General features: G+C 46.4%; 1 protein-coding gene across 2 annotated transcripts; it reads left to right on the forward strand.

Moving 5' to 3' along the window:
• On the forward strand, positions 1-22,672 carry LOC122365412 (caM kinase-like vesicle-associated protein). Of its 2 annotated transcripts, none has more exons than XM_043336624.1 (3): positions 1-336; positions 20,348-20,521; positions 21,970-22,670. In XM_043336624.1, exons 2-3 carry the CDS (start codon positions 20,500-20,502, stop codon positions 22,503-22,505), a joined length of 558 nt encoding a protein of 185 aa, XP_043192559.1. In that variant the 5' UTR covers positions 1-336; positions 20,348-20,499; the 3' UTR covers positions 22,506-22,670. The 2 variants fall into 2 exon arrangements, with proteins under 2 accessions (XP_043192559.1, XP_043192558.1); XM_043336623.1 differs by having other exon boundaries at positions 2-336; positions 21,967-22,672.
• Positions 22,673-22,895: the final 223 nt, after the last annotated feature.

Genomic DNA, 22,895 nt, shown 5'->3' on the forward strand with positions numbered 1-22,895 from the left:
GCGGGCGGCCAGTCGAGCGAGAGAGGTGCTGCCGGAGACCGCCGGCCGGTACACCGCCACCGCCCGCAGCGACACCCAGGGGCAGCGGCCGTCGGCGCCGAGAGGAACCGAACGGGAGGTCAAGAGAGGGGACAGCCAACGAGCAAGGAGCCTGACAGCTCGGAAACCAGCAACAGCAATCAGAAACAGACCGCCAGAGAACGTGCAGACGGTCACCCTGGGGACGGATAACTAGACGTCCAGGACCCAAACATTCAACCGCGAAACAGCAAACCAGATAACTTACAGCCGTGCAAGTCCGCTGCATCGATATACATCTCATCAGTGGGGAAATCGGTGAGTTAGCCCGCGCACCGACGGGGGTCTGCGCCAACTTCGTACCGACGGGGGGGGGGGGCGGATGACCGCCCCCTGAGATCTCGAGAACGAAGCAAGATAGCGACAAGCGGTAAACGGCATGGGATATGCACAGACAAGGTCTACAATTTTTACTAAGGTCATTTTCAGGTCCGGTCAAAGATGACGTCACAGGGGTCAAAAAAGTCAAAATGGCGGCGCTAGATATGGATAGAGTTTTTCTCGAATAACTTTCGAACTAGTCAAGTTAGGAACAATCTAAGGGCATCATCGTGATCCTCTCGTCAATCCGCATCGAATGCTATATATATATATATATATAGGTATGTTGACCTCGAAAGGTCAAGTTCAAAGGTTGACCTCAGGTCACGTGACCTCGAGGTCATCATATATATTATTCGATGCGCCTTGACGAGCTGAACACAATAAGACCATCTGCGCGGCTGTAGCTTGTTCCTGTACGGAGTTATTGGCAAAAAACCTTTGGTGACCTTTGATGACGTCACATGACCTTACAGCTGCCCAACAGCAAAACAGACCTCAAGGTAGTGAAGGTTTATCGTGTATGAAGTCATGTATGGTATATGGGGCCATTCCGACCCGTTTTAGTGGTAAAAACAGGGAGTTTATTTTTCCCCTATTGACTTAGGTACCTATAATAGGTATGGGGAGGTCGAGAAATTGACCTGACCTTAGGTCACCGATATCAAAATTCCGAGATATAGAAATCGTAGCTTCTAATGACGTTATAACATCCTGCGACTTTCATAGGCCTCCGACATCTACTGTAGCTCTGGCACGGTGACAAAGTTGCAAAAAAGTGACTTGAGGTTGGGTCATTCAATGTGACCAGGTGACCTGACCTTAGAACTATTTGCTGGAGATGCTGCAGTTATCCAATATGCGGACGACACCCAAATTCTTGTCAGCGGCAAAAAATCCGAACTTAATCAAGTCGTTCTCCGCATGGAAAATGCTCTTTTATCCCTTGACTCTTGGTTTAGAGCAAATGGACTCAAAGTGAATGCCGCCAAAACTCAACTGATGCTGTTAGGTAGCCCCCAAAATCTGCGCACTTTAAACAACGTCACAGTTACCTATCGCGAACACGTTCTGAGACCCCAACCCGAGGCAAAAAAATTAGGCCTTTTCTTCGATCCCTCGTTGAGCTGGGACCGTCATGTCTCTGTTGTTACTAGCCGCTGCTTTGGAGTTTTGACTGGTCTGTCGCATCTGCGGGGACACCTACCCATGTCTGTGCTCTCAGCGCTGATCCATGCCCTGGTCTTCTCACAGCTACGGTACTGCATCTCGGTTTATGGAATCTGAAAAAAGAGTAACCTTTCTCGCATTCAAAAAGTTATTAACTATGGCGCTAAAATGCTTTTTGGCCGCAGAAAATACGACCACGCTTCAGATTTACTCAAGAGACTGGGCTGGCTCGGCGCTGAGAGCATGGCCTCTTACCACACCTTATGCTCACTGCACAAAGTGTGGCGCTCGGGCGAGCCCGAGCAGCTGGCAGCTGAACTCACCACTGTAGCCGCGGCGCGTGTGGGCACTGAGCGCACCACGCGGCAGGACGATCTACTGTCAGTGCCCCGGTCCAGGACTGAGATGGGCCGCCGCCGTTTTACCTGCCGAGGGCCAAAGCTTTACAATGATCTGCCGCGCGACCTAGTCCGGCTGCCCGTGCCGCCGTTCGGTCGACACCTGAAACGTCATCTCGTCAGTTTACCTCCACACTGACGTACAGAGTATCCAGGCATGTGTGTGATGTGTGCAGGTGTGTGCGTGCTTGTGTGTGTGCTCACTCTAAGTGTATACGTGTATGTGTGACATTCCTTTTACAAGTTTACAAGATCTGACAAGAGGTTGTAATAGCCATAACTTGCCATGAATGACCTCAATACAAGTATGAATATGAATGAATATGAATAAGAAGTTAGGAGGTTCAAACTTGCACACCATGTGTAAAATTGATGAGAGAAGAGTCGTACCAAATTTCGCGGCGCTACGCGCCGCGGTCTTCCCGCTATTTGCGAAAAAACCTCAGGGGGGCCGAATATCCACCCCCCCCCCCGTCGGTGCGCGTGTTAACCCTCGCACAGTGATGCAAATGGGGTTCACGAGTGGCCATAAATACCGAAAAGGCCCAAATTTCAAGTTCACCTAATCAAATAAATCGTAATATGGCCAGTCAGGCAAATGTTTGGGGTGTGAAAAATATGATTTTCATGTTTTTGTCAAAACCGGCCTCGTGGTAGCCTGGGGCAAGACGCCCCAGATAATTTATTTTGCTGCATAAATTTTGTCCCACATCACCTGGAAGGCCAAATTTGTGCTCAATGCGTTCTTTGGACATTTTACTTTAAATTGCACCCCTCAAATTCATTCACTTATGATCGGACTCCAAGCTAGGAAGTGATTTGTGAAGCAACTGCAAATGGGGCATTTTGCCCCAACCCCAGGGCAAAACGCCCCACGGCCTGGGGCAAGTAGCCCCATACTTTAGATTACAGATTTAACATGGTAGTTGGCTTAACCCGCGCCCAGATGGGGTCTGCCGAGCAACGCGGTCTGATGGGGGGGGGGCATTTTGCCCCCCTCAGATCTCGAGAACCACGCAACATAGCGACAAGCGGTAAACGGTGTTGGATAGCCCCAACAGGGAACTACCTTGTGACCCAATTTCATTGACCTCGGTCAAACCGATGACGTCACAGGTCAGGTCAAAGGTCGAATTTTCACCGTTTACAGGCATTTCAAGAAATGCGTTGTAAAATCGTGTAAAATGCATTTCATTGAAAATCATCGATGGGGAAATGTTCTTCAAACACATATTTTGCTATTTGAGGTCACTGATACCAGGTCAGGTCACAGAGGTCAGGTCACTGGGGGGTCACAATATGAAAGTGTCGTGTGATACATGTTTTATGGTCCATTTTACATGACAAATGCGATTATGTGGGTCAGACAGACTTTAGGGCCAGCTTAGGTCACGTTTTGGTCAAGGTCAGGTCAAGGTCAGGTCAAGGTCAGGTCAAATTAGGTCAAATTTCAAAGTTGATATTTTTGCATAAAATGGGTATCGATTCGATGCAGCTCGTCACGGGGAGTTCAATGGTGGTCTCCGTTTTGCGCTACGAGGTCTAGAATTGCTAAAAATTGAGTTCCAAAATTTGACGTCATCAATTTTTAACAGTTTTTTTCGCTATAACTTGGCCAAAAAAAGAGGTATCGATCTAAAATTTGGTATGTATATCGAAGAGCGCAGGGAATATCACATATATTCCGTTTTTTTCGAAATTCGAAAAAAATTTGGAAATTTTTTGAGTTTTTCTAAAAAATCAATTTTTTAATTTTTGGGGGTCAAAATCCAAAAATTTCAAAAATCCGAGATAGCAGTTTTGTAGCGCCGTTTTTTCTCTACACAACCACATAAAGAACTTTAAAATTGCTTGTGAACTGTACAATTGGTGAGCGTTTCAAGATGTCATGTTTTTTGCTCATTTTTACTCGAACATGACCTCAGTTTGACCTCAATAACTCCTGACCTGAGGTGACCTGTGACTTGAAATTTTGTGTGAGGGTGTCAAATTGATGTCCGGTAAGGTACCCAAAATTTGGCGGCGCTGCGCGCCGCCGTTTTCTCGCTATTTAAGAAAAACCACAGGGGGGGCCAAAATGGCCCCCCCCATCAGGGCGCGGGTTAATCTTATGTGAGAGGTCCGTTAGACCTCTGGAGGCACGGCTCTGAAGTTAGCACATTCCATCCTGTCAGGTGTTCAGCTATGACACTATTGTATGAGCAGGTTTTTCACCTGCCTCATAAGACCAAATAATAAATTATTGCAATGCAAATGTTTACAGAATACTTCCTTTGCCATCCAGTTGCTGAGAAAAATACACATAAAGGCATAGAAACTTACTGTTCGCCAGCTACCGAACATTATGAAAGTGGGTAGCCCGAACAACACATGAGGTAAAACGCCCCATGGGGCTTTTTGCCCCGCGACCTACTGGGGCGTTTTACCCCATCACGTAGTTCGGTCAGAGAACAACGCTTTGCACTCCAGCAAGACATAATTTAACACGAACCAACCCGGCATGATAAGCGTTAGACAATAGTTGTTCAAAATGCATAAAAGTCGTTAACCTGATGTGGACCATAAAAGAACGCCATGATGCATAATCTGACAACAAAACATAAAAATCACTCAAAAAACACATTTTTGGCTATATCTCCCGAAAGAGTCATCACAATTTCTTTCCAGTCTGCTCATATAATGATCATATAGTGCACGTTTTATAGAAGAGAGGATGTTTCCCCAGAACTCTGCCAGTTCCGAGAAACATCGGTGAGGCGTTTTACCTCGGCGGGGCGACTTGCCCCGGTCTACCCTATGTATGATTGTCAGAAGTCGTGACATTTTCTATGTCGTAAAATGACTGTCAGATACTCGCAACTTCAAACGCCGCTAGCGTGCGTCCATTTCATACAAATGACAAAAATTATACATGACAATGATCCCCAAGGTCTGCTGCTTCTAATGCAGGGTCACAAATAGCCATATCTCATTTGGTTTGGCGTTGATCTAACTATTTGTCATCATGTTCCAATCGCAGATTTTTACTAAGAAATATTTGCTTTCGTTTCACCTAGAGCAGTTTACACAGTGTGTGCCCGTTAGTGCACCATGCCATAGCATTCCTACATGCCGGGGTATGTCTTAAGCACAGCACGAGCCGGGCAGTAAAACTATGACCAAGAAACTGTCGGTGTCAAAATGCCATGTTATTTGATAGGCCGGGCAGGAAACAAAAGTTTACTGCCCGAGTTTACTGCCCAGGGCAATGACCTCTAAACTACAGTTTATCGCATTAGCCCAGAGGTATAATTGATAGGGAATGTATAATTGACATCATTTTTGCATGATATTTGCCGCGTAAAATTACAAAACTAACATTTTTGGTAAAAAAAAATATCTGCTCTGTTTATCAAGGGTTTTGAAAAACTTAGTATTGGTTACAAAGCCGAAATTATGGCAAGATATGCTCCTATTGATCGAAATCCGTTATCGCTTGTTTCTTATCTTCGTTTGATATGTCCACTGATACCTTGGGCCTAAGTTATTGCGTTATTATTTGACAGTTGTAGTCCTTTCCTCGAAACAAACATGTAAAATATGGAAAATATATTGTATTTCACGAAAGTTTAGCCATAGGTCATCAACAAAGTACGATTACATAAATAAAGAAAAGATTCTTGCAAGAGCACCGGAAAATTCACGTTTAATCACTAGGAATATTATACCTTCTACCTTCTTCTTGTTCTTATGTCGTGGCAAATTATTCATGCATGATGTTCCTTGGATATCCAATTGTTGTGCCATTCTGAGTTGATATTTTCAGACGCGATTCTTTTTGAAGTGAGGCATTTTGATGCATTTTCTTCTATAAATTTCCTTTAAAGCTTTATCCACAGCAGTAGCGCAATCACTGTTCGGAAATTATGGACAAAACAATTGTATAAAAGTGTCAACAAAACCTGTCGAAACTACTTAGCATGTATGCGGCATGTAGGAAAAATCTTACTGACCTCAGCCGTACGAAATTATTTGGAAACTCGGTTTGCAAAATTTGACTCCGGCCCTCGTGCTTCGCACTCGGGCCTACGTCAATTTTGCAAACCTCGTTTCCAAATAATTTCGTCGGCCCGGTCAGTAATATATATTCCCTAATCATTTCTGAGCCGCACTGTGAAAGAATGAAGGCGCTAGCACAGGGCTGACCGGCGCTACTAAAGTTTTCGTCCGTTGCGGTCGGGTGCCGCGGCGCGGTGGGCAGCCCGGGCGGCGCTCTTCACAAGATCTCGCGAGTGAGCATATTACTTTTGACTTAAGGTCAATATTTGACCTACTTATAGCAGTTTAAAGTTAAACGTCTGTCGAAATTGCGATCCGCGGTGAAAGCAATCCGCCCCGACCGCGACACCCGACCGCGCCGGACAAAAACTTCAATAGCGCCGTACTGCCCTGTGCTAGCGCCTTAATTTTTTCACGGTGTGACTCAGAAATGGTTAGGGAATGATATGGTATGATGCATTAACGGGCACACACTGTGTAAACTGCTGTAGGTGAAACGAAAGCAAATATTTGTTAGTAAAAAACTGCGATTGCAACATGATGACAAATGATTAGATCACCGTCAAATCAAAAAAGATGCGGCTTTTTGTGACCCCGCATGAGAAGCAGCAGGCTTCAGGGATCATTGCCATGTATAATTTTTGTCATTTGTATGAAATGAACGCACGCTAGCGGCGTTTGAAGTTGACAGTATCTGACAGTCATTTTACGACATAGAAAATGTCACGACGTCTGTCAAGACAGCCTCAGATTCAGATTCACTTTCAGAATCACATTCGGATCCCCTTAGATTTTCATAAAAACTGGTCCATGGGTACAGTTTTGGACGCTGATTCCAACGGTGAAGTCTGTTTTTCGCCACATATTATACTTTGGCCCCTAGAGGCATTCAAACTTTTTTTGGGCGAAGGGGGACCCCCTTAGATTTTCATAAAAACTGGTCCATGGGTACAGTTTTGGACGGTGATTCCAATGGTGAAGTCTGTTTTTCGCCACATATTATACTTTGGCCCCTAGAGGCATTCAAAGTTTTTTTGGGGCGAAGGGGGACCCCCTTAGATTTTCATAAAAAACTGGTCCATTGGTACAGTTTTGGACGCTGATTCCAACGGTGAAGTCTGTTTTTCGCCACATATTATACTTTGGCCCCTAGAGGCATTCAAAGTTTTTTGGGGCGAAGGGGGACCCCCTTAGATTTTCATAAAAACTGGTCCATGTGTACAGTTTTGGACGCTGATTCCAATGGTGAAGTCTGTTTTTCGCCACATATTATACTTTGGCCCCTAGAGGCATTCAAAGTTTTTTTGGGGCGAAGGGGGACCCCCTTAGATTTTCATTAAAACTGGTCCATGTGTACAGTTTTGGACGCTGATTCCAACGGTGAAGTCTGTTTTTCGCCACATATTATACTTTGGTCCCTAGAGGCATTCAGATTCACTTTCAGAATCACATTCGGACCCCCTTAGATTTTCATAAAAACTGGTCCATGGGTACAGTTTTGGACGCTGATTCCAATGGTGAAGTCTGTTTTTCGCCACATATTATACTTTGGCCCCTAGAGGCATTCAAAGTTTTTTGGGGCGAAGGGGGACCCCCTTAGATTTTCATAAAAACTGGTCCATGTGTACAGTTTTGGACGCTGATTCCAATGGTGAAGTCTGTTTTTCGCCACATATTATACTTTGGCCCCTAGAGGCATTCAAAGTTTTTTTTTGGGCGAAGGGGGACCCCCTTAGATTTTCATAAAAACTGGTCCATGTGTACAGTTTTGGACGCTGATTCCAATGGTGAAGTCTGTTTTTCGCCACATATTATACTTTGGCCCCTAGAGGCATTCAAAGTTTTTTTTGGGGGCGAAGGGGGACCCCTTAGATTTTCATAAAAACTGGTCCATGTGTACAGTTTTGGACGCTGATTCCAGTGGTGAAGTCTGTTTTTCGCCACATATTATACTTTGGCCCCTAGAGGCATTCAAAGTTTTTTTGGGGCGAAGGGGGACCCCCTTAGATTTTCATAAAAACTAGTCCATGGGTACAGTTTTGGACGCTGATTCCAACGGTGAAGTCTGTTTTTCGCCACATATTATACTTTGGCCCCTAGAGGCATTCAAAGTTTTTTGGGAAGGGGGACCCCCTTAGATTTTCATAAAAACTGGTCCATGTGTACAGTTTTGGACGCTGATTCCAATGGTGAAGTCTGTTTTTCGCCACATATTATACTTTGGCCCCTAGAGGCATTCAAAATTTTTTGGGGCGAAGGGGGACCCCTTAGATTTTCATAAAAACTGGTCCATGGTTACAATTTTGGACGGTGATTCCAATGGTGAAGTCTGTTTTTCGCCACATATTATACTTTGGCCCCTAGAGGCATTCAATTTTTTGAATGTCGTCACAATTATACAATTATACAGTCGCCACATATTATACTTTGGCCCCTAGAGGCATTCAAAGTTTTTTTTGGGGGGCGAAGGGGGACCCCCTTATATTTTCATTAAAACTGGTCCATGTGTACAGTTTTGGACGCTGATTCCAACGGTGAAGTCTGTTTTTCGCCACATATTATACTTTGGCCCATAGAGGCATTCAGATTCACTTTCAGAATCACATTCGGACCCCCTTAGATTTTCATAAAAACTGGTCCATGGGTACAGTTTTGGACGCTGATTCCAATGGTGAAGTCTGTTTTTCGCCACATATTATACTTTGGCCCCTAGAGGCATTCAAAGTTTTTTTTTGGGGCGAAGGGGTACCCCCTTAGATTTTCATAAAAACTGGTCCATTGGTACAGTTTTGGACGCTCATTCCAACGGTGAAGTCTGTTTTTCGCCACATATTATACTTTGGCCCCTAGAGGCATTCAAAGTTTTTTTGGGGGCGAAGGGGGACCCCCTTAGATTTTCATAAAAACTGGTCCATGGTTACAGTTTTGGACGCTGATTCCAATGGTGAAGTCTGTTTTTCGCCACATATTTTACTTTGGCCCAGTTTTTATGAAAATCTAAGGGGGTCCCCCTTCGCCCCCCAAAAAAAACTTTGAATGCCTCTAGGGGCCAAAGTATTATATGTGGCGAAAAACAGATTTCACCATTGGAATCAGCGTCCAAAACTGTACACATGGACCAGTTTTTATGAAAATCTAAGGGGGTCCCCCTTCGCCCCAAAAAAACTTTGAATGCCTCTACGGGCCAAAGTATAATATGTGGCGAAAAACAGACTTCTTCATTGGAATCAGCGTCCAAAACTGTACACATGGACCAGTTTTTATGAAAATCTAAGGGGGTCCCCCTTCCCCCAAAAAACTTTGAATGCCTCTAGGGGCTAAAGTAAAATATGTGGCGAAAAACAGACTTCACCGTTGGAATCAGCGTCCAAAACTGTACCCATGGACCAGTTTTTATGAAAATCTAAGGGGGTCCCCCTTCGCCCCCAAAAAAAACTTTGAATGCCTCTAGGGGCCAATGTATAATATGTGGCGAAAAACAGACTTCACCATTGGAATCAGCGTCCAAAACTGTACACATGGACCAGTTTTTATGAAAATCTAAGGGGGTCCCCCTTCCTCCAAAAAACTTTGAATGCCTCTAGGGGCCAAAGTATAATATGTGGCGAAAAACAGACTTCACCGTTGGAATCAGCGTCCAAAACTGTACCCATGGACCAGTTTTTATGAAAATCTAAGGGGGTCCCCCTTCGCCCCAAAAAAACTTTGAATGCCTCTAGGGGCCAAAGTATACTATGTGGCGAAAAACAGACTTCACCATTGGAATCAACGTCCAAAACTGTACCCATGGACCAGTTTTTATGAAAATTTAAGGGGGTCCGAATGTGATTCTGAAAGTGAATCTGAATGCCTCTAGGGGCCAAAGTATAATATGTGGCGAAAAAACAGACTTCACCGTTGGAATCAGCGTCCAAAACTGTACACATGGACCAGTTTTAATGAAAATCTAAGGGGGTCCCCCTTCGCCCCAAAAAAACTTTGAATGCCTCTAGGGGCCAAAGTATAATATGTGGCGAAAAACAGACTTCACCATTGGAATCAGCGTCCAAAACTGTTACCATGGACCAGTTTTTATGAAAATCTAAGGGGGTCCCCCTTCGCCCCAAAAAACTTTGAATGCCTCTAGGGGCCAAAGTATAATATGTGGCGAAAAACAGACTTCACCGTTGGAATCAGCGTCCAAAACTGTACCCATGGACCAGTTTTTATGAAAATCTAAGGGGGTCCCCCTTCGCCCAAAAAAAACTTTGAATGCCTCTAGGGGCCAAAGTATAATATGTGGCGAAAAACAGACTTCACCATTGGAATCAGCGTCCAAAACTGTACCCATGGACCAGTTTTTATGAAAATCTAATGGGGTCCCCCTTCGCCCCAAAAAACTTTGAATGCCTCTAGGGGCCAAAGTATAATATGTGGCGAAAAACAGACTTCACCGTTGGAATCAGCGTCCAAAACTGTACCCATGGACCAGTTTTTATGAAAATCTAAGGGGGTCCGAATGTGATTCTGAAAGTGAATCTGAATGCCTCTAGGGGCCAAAGTATAATATGTGGCGAAAAACAGACTTCACCGTTGGAATCAGCGTCCAAAACTGTACCCATGGACCAGTTTTTATGAAAATCTAAGGGGGTCCCCCTTCGCCCCAAAAAACTTTGAATGCCTCTAGGGGCCAAAGTATAATATGTGGCGAAAAACAGACTTCACCGTTGGAATCAGCGTCCAAAACTGTACACATGGACCAGTTTTAATGAAAATCTAAGGGGGTCCCCCTTCGCCCCAAAAAAACTTTGAATGCCTCTAGGGGCCAAAGTATAATATGTGGCGAAAAACAGACTTCACCATTGGAATCAGCGTCCAAAACTGTACCCATGGACCAGTTTTTATGAAAATCTAAGTGGGTCCACCTTCGCCCCCAAAAAACTTTGAATGCCTCTAGGGGCCAAAGTATAATACGTGGCGAAAAACAGACTTCACCGTTGGAATCAGCGTCCAAAACTGTACCCATGGACCAGTTTTTATGAAAATCTAAGGGGGTCCCCCTTCGCCCCAAAAAAAAACTTTGAATGCCTCTAGGGGCCAAAGTATAATATGTGGCGAAAAACAGACTTCACCATTGGAATCAGCGTCCAAAACTGTACCCATGGACCAGTTTTTATGAAAATCTAAGGGGGTCCCCCTTCGCCCCAAAACAACTTTGAATGCCTCTAGGGGCCAAAGTATTATATGTGGCGAAAAAACAGACTTCACCATTGGAATCAGCGTCCAAAACTGTACCCATGGACCAGTTTTTATGAAAATCTAAGGGGGTCCGAATGTGATTCTGAAAGTGAATCTGAATGCCTCTAGGGGCCAAAGTATAATATGTGGCGAAAAACAGACTTCACCGTTGGAATCAGCGTCCAAAACTGTACACATGGACCAGTTTTAATGAAAATCTAAGGGGGTCCCCCTTCGCCCCAAAAAAACTTTGAATGCCTCTAGGGGCCAAAGTATAATATGTGGCGAAAAACAGACTTCACCATTGGAATCAGCGTCCAAAACTGTAACCATGGACCAGTTTTTATGAAAATCTAAGGGGGTCCCCCTTCGCCCCAAAAAACTTTGAATGCCTCTAGGGGCCAAAGTATAATATGTGGCGAAAAACAGACTTCACCATTGGAATCAGCGTCCAAAACTGTACCCATGGACCAGTTTTTATGAAAATCTAAGGGGGTCCCCCTTCGCCCCAAAAAAACTTTGAATGCCTCTAGGGGCCAAAGTATAATATGTGGCGAAAAACAGACTTCACCATTGGAATCAGCGTTCAAAACTGTACCCATGGACCAGTTTTTATGAAAATCTAAGGGGGTCCGAATGTGATTCTGAAAGTGAATCTGAATCTGAGGCTGTCTTGACAGACGTAATGTCACGACTGATCACCGATCACAATCATGCACGAGGCCGGTTTCAACAAAAATATGAAAACTATGTGATTTCAGATGCGCCAAACATTTCTTTGATTAGCCATATAGCGATTTACTCGGTTTGGTAAACTCGACTTTTTGGTATTTATGGCCACTCGTGAACCCCATTTGCATCACTGTGCCTCGCCCGTATTGGTGTTTTTCCAGCCGCGAACGTATAGGGGGGGGGGGATGGTCCGTTGGACCCCCCCTTGCCGTTTCGCCCCTGATCGAGCTAGAGCTTCGCGGAAAAAAACGAGCGTGTTGCCCGTGACGAGAGGAAGCCGATGATACCCAATTTTAAGGTCCTAGGTCATTGGTTGACCTTGCAGGTCAGGTTTAAATGACCCAAAAGTCCGGAAAATCGGGACCTGTTAGAACGTCGTAAAGTGTGGCTGCTATGGGGTTTTCGGGGTGCTGATCACGAATATCATGTTAGTTTTGATCACAGATGATGTCTTCATGCATTTAGGCCAGATCGGGTCAGGTCAGGTCAGGTCAACCAGTAAGGGTTTTCGTAGTAGGTGGCAACCGCCTCTGACAGCTTCGTAACATGTTACGAAGGCACCAAAACTACTTCGTAAATGTTCATATGGTTGCTAAATTCGAATTAAGCTAAAAAAAAACTGGCCTAGAAACATGTAAAACTCGAAAAAGTGAACCAAGGTCATCAAAGGTCAATGACCTGACCTGACCTTCAGGTGACCTTGACACCCACCCTAATGCATGGGGGCAACATCATATCACATCTTTGAACGCTTGAAACCACGAAAAGACTGCAAACGCGCGGCTAATGCGAGCCGACATACGCCGAATCGCGATTCCGGCCAAACATGGTCTCGAAAAGTAGGTCACAGGTCAAAGGTCATTTGGGTCAGGGTCATGAAATTTTCAGGGTAGGTGTAAAATTGATGAACGCGAGGGTACTGAAAGTTTCGTCGCGATCGGCCGCTTTTAACGCGAGTTATTCGCGAACCCCCCCCCCCCCCTTATACGGGCGAGGATTAAGAATCATCTCTAACATTATTCGTAGCCCAGCTCATAGTGGAGAACCGTCTTAAAAACAAGCCCATGATCGTTTGTATGAACAATTGTTTGATTTTATCAACCATCGAAGGGAAACTGCCAATACGCAATGCGCATCATTTAACCCGCGCCCCGTTGGGCTCTGCCGAGCAACGCGCCCGGTTGGGGGGGGGGGGCCATTTTGGCCCCCCTAAGATCTCGAGAACCACGCAACATAGCGACAAGCGGTAAACGGCGTTGGATAGCCCCAACGGGGAACTACCTTGTGACCCAATTTTATTGACCTAGGTCAAACCGATGACGTCACAGGTCAGGTCAAAGGTCCAATTTTCACCGTTTACAGGCACTTTAAGAAAAGCGTTGTAAAATCGAGTAAAATGCATTTCATTGAAAATCATCGATGGGGAAATGTTCTTCAAACACATATTTTGCTAGTTGAGGTCACTGATACCAGGTCAGGTCACAGAGGTCAGGTCACGGGGGGTCACAATATGAAAGTGTCGTGTGATACATGTTTTATGGTCCATTTTACATGACAAATGCGATTATATGGGTCAGGCAGCCTTTGGGGCCAGCTTAGATCACGTTTTGGTCAAGGTCAGGTCAAGGTCAGGTCAAGGTCAGGTCAAATTAGGTCAAATTTCAAAGTTAATATTTTTGCATAAAATGGGTATCGAATCGATGCAGCTCGTCACGGGGAGTTCAATGGTGGTCTTTGTTTTGCCGTACGTGGTCTAGAATTGCTAAAAATTGAGTTCAAAAATGTGACGTCATCATTTTTGAACAGTTTTTTCGCTATAACTTGGCCAAAAAACGAGATATCGATCTGAAATTTGGTATGTATATAGAAGAGCGCTGGAACTATCACATATATTCCGGTTTTTTTCGAAATTCGGAAAATTTTTGGATTTTTTTAAAGTTTTTCTAAAAAAATCAATTTTTTGAGTTTTTTTGGTCAAAAACCAAAAATTATGAAAATCCGAGATAGCAGTTTTGTAGCGCCGCTTTTTGTCTACTAGACCATATAAAGAACTTTGAAATTGCTTGATAACTGTAGATTTGGTGAGCGTTTCAAGATTGCATGTTTTTTGCTCATTTTTGCTCGAACATGACCTCAGTTTGACCTCAATAACTCCTGACCTAAGGTGACCTAAGACTTGAAATTTGGTGTGAAGGTGTCAAATTGATGCCCGGGAAGGTACTGAAAATTTGGCGGCGCTGCGCGCCGCCGTTTTCTTGCTATTCAGGAAAAACCACAGGGGGGGGGGGCCAAAATGGCCCCCCCCCCCAACGGGGCGAGGGTTAAAGCATTTAAAGCGAAGTATGTAGTGACGGCGTTGTTCATGCACCTGTAAAATTGGATGCGTTTCATATCCAACACAGCTTCTCTATCTTCTCCAGGGCGGTACAGAGCGTACAGAGTGGTCTGGGTATGTAGGTGACCTTTCCCCTCTATGCGTAACTGGCTGCTGTGTTACGTAGCGATCCGCGGTAAGCGACGTCCGAACGAATATAAAACTATAATGAAGAAACTACATTTTGTATCAGAGCTGTAGAGATTAGGCCACTGGAGGTCAGTAAAGGCATTTCTTTTACTCTAGTCAGTCGAGTTTCTTGACGTTTTTTCCTGCACTAGTCGGCTCATCGCTCATGAACTTACAGAGCTGGAAGTGATGGAACATCGCATAAACGATGACTTTTAGTCCCACTTAATCGATAAAACTTTTAAATCTCATTCGCTAAAGTGGCCTAAGATTTGGTGATGATGTCAACGGTTTTGCCTCCAAAGGGCAGAACCGCCAAAAGCGACGTTGTTCTATTTCTTTTTTTTAAGCGGCGCAAGGCCCGGGTAGGTCATTGAATACGGAGCGAGTAAAGCGAGCGAAGCAAGCGAAGTCTTTCGTAGATCAACGGAAATTTCTGAGTGTGAGCGGCCTTTGGTTTGCGAGGCTTATAGCTCAGCCAGCAACCACTTGACCGATTTACTTGCGATTTACTTGATTTATTTACTTGCGGATTTTACTATTTTTGTAGGTTAGCTTCATTCCTTCTACCAAGTATTGGACTATTCCCAATGCATGTGGGTGACCCCTTATGCACGTGCCACGTGCAAAACGAAGTGTCAGTTTTGTAACAATGGCAATGTCTCGGTAACTACTGAGCCGATTGCGCTAAAACTTGGCATGTAGGTACTATAGGTAGGCACCCACTAGGCAATGCATTTGCATGTGCCACAGTTGGGATGCTGCTGCACATGCGCACGTGCAGGGGTCGATTCCAGATCTCGAGAATGGCTGGACCAATTGCGCTCAAATTTGGTACGCGGTTAGGGACCGGTTAGAAGGGTGCCGTACAAAACTCAGTTGTGGCCCATTTTGCTCGTGAGCACGTGCAGGGTGCCGCTTCAAGATCTCGAGAACGGCTGGGCCGATTGTGCTCAAATTTGACACATCGCTAGAGACCGGTTAGTAGGGTGTATTGCACAATGCACAAGTTAGTTGGAGGTACCCTCGCAATTTCGCACGCGTAATTGCGTCTAATTGCGTCACCCTCTCGCTTGCTCCGTTGGTCGCCCCAAAAGGCGTTTTACTGGTCAATATGCTTCGAAAGAATTATGATTAGACGTTAGCCCTCTCCGGCACAGGGGCTGGGGGGGGGGGGGGTTAACCCTCGCACGACCAGGCCATTTCTCATAACACGAACGACCAGGGGAGGGGGGGTTGTTACGACCCCCCCTGGCGTTTCGAAACGGAAGGTCGTAGAGCTTAGCGGAAAAAACCAACGGATTGCTCTCAACGAGATCTCGCGATTGGTGGTATATTTTTTGGTCCTAGGTCAACATTTGACCTACTTATGACCGGTCAAAGGTCAAATTTTCCGAAAAAATCAAACTTTTTCAACTTTGCGCAACGATCGCGGCAAAACGGTGAGAGATATTAACTTCAAACCTTCAACAACGTATTCCCCACTCAATTCTGCATCATATATGGTGTTTTTGGTGTATTTACCCTATAAAAGTAAGAGGCCTATTGCTGATGAGTGATATGGTGTCACATCACCCTCCGGTGTTTGTCCCGATTCGTCGGCTGTTGACCACTGCTCCGCTATAAATACTGTAGGTAACGACTCAGAAAAGATATGTGGATATCCACTGCAATGTGGATAGCATCAGCAGAAAACCTCGGGACTCGGTACACACTTCGTGAAAATCCGGCCGGAGGCTGTACCTCTTATGACGTCATAACTCCGTGACCTGACCTGACCCGGTCAATTTTCTTGCACCACACGATAGCCAATGCTTGCCCCAACATGCATGGGAAGTTTCAGCATGATCCATCAAACAATGTGGGTATCACCGGCAGAAAACATAGGGATTCGGCGCACACGTTTGGTAACTGTCGGCCGGAGGCTGTACCTCTTATGACGTCATAACTCCGTGACCTGACATGACCCGATCAATTTTTTTTCGGCAAAAGATGCGCAAAGGTTGCCCCAGAGGGTATTGAAAATTTCAGCCCGCTACGACAAGCCGTTTAGCGTGCACTTCGAAAAACCTCAGGGGGGGGTTGATACACCCCCCCCCCCCTAGGCGTTCTAGGGTTAACCCTCGCCGGACCTATAGGTTTTCTACATACGCGCCGGCCGAGGGGGGCGGGTACGACCCCCTCGCCGTTTCGCCCCTGGTGGAGCTAGCGCGTCGCGGAAAAAACGAGCGTGTGCGCCGTTACGAGACGCAGAGATTGGTACCCGATTTTAAGGTCCTAGGTCGACCGGTGACCTCTGAGGTCAGGTCAAGTGCCCCAAGGTACGGTTCAGTTTTTGGTGAATAACTTCGCAAAAAACGGCCGCAGTGCCGCGATTTTGGCAGCATCGTGTTCGCCTCGCTCAAGCGCGTCGAATGATATACTTTTTTCGGGTCAGGTCAACTTTGGGTGTTGACCTCAGGTCAAGGTCAGGTCAGCACCCCCCAGATCACTAGTTTGTTTAACCCGCGCCCTGCTGGGGGTCCTGGATTTGCACGCCCTGCTGGGGGGGGGGGTGTTTGAACACCCCCCTTCTAACTCGGCTCCTGGGCCACGCAGCGATACGCGGAAGGCGGCATTCGAAAGAGCGTCAAAAATAATGAGGAAATCACTTCGGTCAATTTTTTGGTCAGGTCAAAGGTCAGGTCACCAGAGGTCATTGAAGGCAAAATTTCGCCGATTTCCAGGTCGAATGTCGACAATTTCCAAGAAGCCAACGCATAACTCGGGAACCAACAGAGCTACAGCGCCGCGGAAAAGCGCATTCGATAGCCCTATTAACACGCCCTTTCTGAGTAATTCTCTCAGATTTGACCTAACGTCAACGGTTTTGCCTGCAGGGGGCAAAAACTGCAAAAATAGCCGATTTTTTTCGGAAACAGTTTTTCTGCAATAACTTTTGACCCAAGCCTTGTACGAGCTTACTTTTACCGTCATCGTGTTCCTCTCGTCAAGACGCATCGAATGAACTATAACTTGACCTTGAAAGGTCAACTTGAAAATTTGACCTCAGGTCAAGGTCATGACCTGACCGGAAAGGGTCATGTTGCATATCAGTCGATCCGTATCGTCGAGCTGAACACATCTAAGACATTTTCGTCGCTCTAGCATGCCTCTATCAAAACTTATTTGCGAAAAACTGTTAGATACCATTCGTGACCTAAGATGACCTCAGGGCATAAACAGGGGTCACGGACACCATTTCCATGTTCAGTGTGTCTAAACCACTTGTAATTCAGTGTTTGGGAGTGTTTATAATGTCTTTCGTCCAAAAGAGGCGCATTTCAATTTTCTCCCATTGACAATTATAAGGTCGCAAAATTGACCTGACCTTAGGTCATCGATATCAAAATTCTGAGATATACATTTTGTACATGCTATTGCTCTTAGCAATCGCTGAAAGTTTCAAAGCGATCGGTCACTCGGTGTAGTTATGACAGACATTGAAACTTTTTATGAGGTGAGGTCACTTCAAGTGACCTGGTGACCTGACCTTGAATGACCTTGGTCTGAAATTTTCACAACATGTGTAGAATTGATGTATGATAAGGTGTAACAAAAACGGCGGCGCTCTGCGCCGCCGTTTTTGAGATATTCGCGAAAAACCACAAGGGGGGTGTTCAAACACCCCCCCAGCAGGGCGCGGGTTAAAGAGGTCATGTCGCATATCATACGATTCGGCAGGTCTTCCTGAGTCCATTGGTGACTTCCCTGACTCGCTAGCTCAATTTGATCAAGAGTTATTGACGAAAAACTAATATGACCTTGATGACGTCATAAATGACGTCACGCAAGGTCTGCATCTGACCTTGCAAGGAGTGCATCAAATCACGATTCTGTGTGCTTGAGATGGTTAGAGATCGTTCCCGGCGCCAGAATAGCAGTTTTCATTTTTCCCCGTTGACTTATAATGGTGAGGTCACGAAAATGACCTGACCTCATATGACCTTTAGGAAAAATCCGAGATATACAAGTTGTGAGACTCATAATGGATACTAGATCCTGCAAGTTTCATTTCCCTGTGACATCTCCTCTGGCAGTGAGGGCGTTGCGAAGTTGCGACATCTGAAGACCGTGCAGAGGTTCACTTATGACGTCATAGGTCAGTGACCTGACCTGACCCAAAAATACGGTTGGTGTCAAAAGCTCCGGCTTGAATCAAAGGTCAGGTATGCCAAGTTTCAGCTCTCTATCGCCAGCGTGTTCGGAGCTATCGCGAAAAAAAAAACTATGGGGGGCGGGCCCCCCTCGGCCGGCTAGGGTTAATGCACCCCCTCCTAAGGTTTTTTTTCTTGCGAATAACTTGCGTACAAAGTGGCCGATTGCGACCAAACTTTCAATGCCCTCGCATTGATCAATTTGACACATACCTACCCTGAAAATTTCATGACCCTGACCCAAATGACCTTTGACCTGTGACCTACTTTCCGAGACCATGTTTGGCCGGAATCGCGATTCGACGTATGTCGGCTCGCATTAGCCGCGCGTTTGCAAGCTTTTCGTGGTTTCAAACGTTGAAATATGTGATTTGATGTTGCTCTCATGCATAAGGGTGGATGCCAAGGTCACCTGAAGGTCAGGTCAGGTCATTGACCTTTGGTAACTTCGGCTCACTTTTTCGAGTTTTACTTGTTTCTAGGCTAGTGTTTTGAGCTGAATTCGAATTTAGCATTCATTTGAACATTTACGAATTAGTTTTGGTGCCTTCGTAACATGTTACGAAGCTATCAAAGGCGGTTGACACGTACTACGAATATCCGTCACGACCCCTACTGGTTGACCTGACCTGACCTGACCCGACCTGGTCTAAATGCTTTAAGACATGATCTGTGACCAAAACTAACACGAAATTTGTGATCAGAGCCCCGAAAACCCCCATAGCAGCCATACTTTACGACTTTCTAAAAAGTTCCCGATTTTCCCGATTTTTGGGTCATTGACCTGACCTGGAAGGTCAACCGATGACCCAGGAACTTAAAATTGGGTATCATCGGAATCGTCTCGTGACGGACAACACGCTCGTTTTTTTTCTGCGAAGCACTAGCTCGATCAGGGGCCAAACGCGAGGGGGGGGGGGTGTACTTACCAATCCCCCCTTGCACCGTCGAAGGACGCAAAATGGCCTGTGCCGGCGAGGGTTAATGATAAACATGAACATGAAACATGAAATTAAACCATGAAATTGAAATTGAAAGTGACCTAGAGTCAAGGTCATGACCTAACCATGGAAAGAAGATGCTGCACATAACCGATGCTTAGGTATGAAAAATTGTACACTAGGTGCTTACTAGTGAAATCACTTACAGAAAATCAGGATAACGTTTACTAAAACAATGCTTTGGCGTTAAATATGACGTATGTCTGAAAATGGCGGGGCTATATTTTTGCCATCGATCTACAGATGTAATGAAGTTGACCCTCCTTAGGTCACTTAGAGCTATCTAAAAACAAGGGAAGAAGATTTTCAATGCACCCTTGTCCCTTATCATTGACAAAAAAAAACAAAAAAACAAGGAAGCCCACGCTTCGTTGGTGTATAATTTGGGCTTGTTTGTCTTGAAGTAAAATCCTTATCATTACCTGGTGACGTGACATCGAACACCCCGGGTCGCTTTTACATGTGCGAAAAATAAGTATGTCATAAGTTGAACACACAAAAAAAAAAACGGTAGCGTAGCGCTGGTGTAGCGCCCTCATGATAAAGTTCACCCAACACTTCTCGCGAGTCAAACGAGGCTCATCATGATTGAATAAGGAGTTAGCATTTTCAACAGGATTTGGAGAATGGTTGGGGATTGTTACGATAACGAATGCTTGCACTTATCACTGATTTCACCATTCTTTTTTTCAGATAGTGCCCTGTATCAAGGCCGATGTCAACGTTCCATGCGCTTCTGGGAATGTGAATAGGCTTGTTTGGGCAGTGACACGGCTTGCAGCCGTGACTAGGCAGCGGTAACTACGAAGAGACAACAATTACCGACCCGTCTACACGATATCACAATGCACCGGTGGAGAATAGCAGGTGAGACCCGGTGGTAATCGACCTTTTATCGAATGCTTGTGGCTAACGTGTGTGGCTTTTTTGACCCTCGCCCATATTGGTGTTTTGCCAGCCGCGAACGTATAAGGGGAGAGGGGGGTCCGTTGGACCCCATCCTTGCCGTTTCGCCCCCTGATCGAGCTAGAGCTTCGCGGAAAAACGAGCGTGTTGCCCGTGACGAGAGGAAGCCGATAGTACCTAATTTTAAGGCCTTAGGTCATTGGTTGACCCTCCAGGTCAGGTCAATGACCCAAAAGTCGGGAAAATCGGGACCTGTAAGACCGTCGTAAAGTGTGGCTGCTATTGTTTTTTTTTCGGGGTGCTGATCACGAATATCATGCAAGTTTTGATCAGAGATGATGTCTTCATGCATTTAGGCCAGGTCAGGTCAGGTCAACCAGTAGGGGTCCTGCACTCCTGCCGAGTAGGTATTCGTAATAGGCGTCAACCGCCTCTGACAGCTTTGTAACGAAAGCACCAAAACTATTTCGTTAAATGTTCAACTGGTTGCTAAATTCGAATTCAGCTCTGAAAACTAGCCTAGAAACATGTACGTACAACTCAAAAAGTGAATCGAAGTCACCAAAGGTCAATGAACTGGCCTGACCTTCATGTGACCCTGACACCCACCCTTATGCATGGGACCAGCATCATATCAAATGTTTGAGCGCTTGAAACCACGAAAAGACTGCAAACGCGCGGCTAATGCGGGCCGACATTCGCCGAATCGCGATTCCGGCCAAACATGGCCTCGAGAAATGGGTCACAGGTCAAAGGTCATTTGGGTCAGGGTCATGAAATTTTTAGAGTAGGTGTAAAAATTATTACCGCGAGGGTACTGAAAACTTCGCCGCAATCGGCCGCTTTTTACGCGAGTTATTCGCAAAAAAACGAAGGGGGTCCGTTCGACCCTCCCCCCTTATACGGGCGAGGGTTAACTTACCCAAATCTAGATGACTTTTTATCTAAATCTACGAGTATAGCTCCTACACGGCTTGACGTTTTATTGCGTCAACCTCAGATAGCGGCTGGAAAAGTAAATGAATTGCACCAGAGAACGGTAATGCGATAAAAAAGTTAAATTAATCACGTAAAAGCAATTATAGAAAGTGCATTGCAGCTCATACATCTAGGCATGAATTTCACGATTACTCTCCTGAATCATGGCACACTATCTCTGAATGGCGAATAGTTATTTTATGGGCATCAATTTCTGCTTGGGCTTTCTCTAAAACAATAGCAAACCGCGAAGTAACAAAATGAGATTTGAGTAAGACGAGGCGCAGCAATCAGACCCCATTACTATAAAATACAATCTAGCCAGTGGCTGAAAAAAAAAACTATCCAAATAAAGCAGCCGACTGTTTTTCCGCGGTGATTATGAAGAAAGATGCAGTGCTTAACCCAGTTTTGTTCTCCGTTTCCAGCAGCCGTGGCGCTGGCCTGCGCTGCCGTCTGCCTGGGTGACGATACTACCGAACCAAGCATAAGCCCTTCGCCAGCCACAGCCGGAACCATGACGACACCAGAGTCGCCGAACTCCGGGTCCACGGTCGCTGCCAGTGCCGGACCTACGGCCGCCTCTACAGCTGCCAGCGCCGCCAGCGCCGCCTCTGACCCAGGGGGCAGCACGGCCGCGGCCGACCCGGCCACCTCGGCCTCCTCCGCGTCACCGCCGGCGACGGATGACGTCAGCGCGTCGACACCGACAGCAGCCGACGGTGACGGCGCGTCGACCGCGGCGGAGCCGTCTGCGGAGGGCGAGGCGGCGGTGGAGGTGACGACGACGGCGGCAACTGAGACGACAGAGGCTCCGAGCCCGGCGGCGGCCGTCGACAGCTCGGCGGAGACGGAGACGACCGAGACCGCCACAGAGTCAACAGAGGGCTCAGCAGCCACTACAGCGGCGGTCAACTGCTGCAGAGACAGCCACGACGGCATCTCCAGCTGCCCAGACCTCTGCTGAAACGGTCCCGGAGGCAACGGAGTCTCAAGCGTCTGGGTCACCGCCCGCAGCGTCCACTTGACGGACCATCGGAGCCTGAGACCACCATAGCCGCAGAAACGACGGCCACCACAGCAGCTGATGAGACCTCAGCGGCCACAGAGCCCCTGTGTGTGACCACCACACCCCCACCAGCGCCTACCACCCAGCCATCGACTGCAGCACCGACCGCAGCGTGGGACACATCTCCAGCGGTCTCCCCAGCTGGGACGCGGCCGCCGAGCCCCGGGCCGGCTGGTGTCAGCAGTGCGGGGACAGAGCCGACAGCTGCCTCCCCGGCCGTCAGCACCGAGCACCCGGCTAATGTGACAGCCAGTGAGCGGACCAGTGAACGGACCACGGCCACACCGC

The sequence above is a fragment of the Amphibalanus amphitrite genome, unplaced genomic scaffold, assembly GCF_019059575.1.
Source record: "Amphibalanus amphitrite isolate SeventyFive unplaced genomic scaffold, NRLGWU_Aamphi_draft 000738F_arrow, whole genome shotgun sequence".
Classification (NCBI taxonomy): domain Eukaryota; kingdom Metazoa; phylum Arthropoda; class Thecostraca; order Balanomorpha; family Balanidae; genus Amphibalanus; species Amphibalanus amphitrite.

What these genes read in the sequence shown, in the direction of transcription:
- LOC122365412 (XM_043336623.1), top strand. Translation starts at nt 20,500, where the DNA reads ATGCACCGGTGGAGAATAGCAG. An exon ending in GCACCGGTGGAGAATAGCAG is followed by an intron (nt 20,522 to 21,966) that starts GTGAGACCCGGT and finishes CTCCGTTTCCAG; the next exon opens with CAGCCGTGGCGCTGGCCTGC.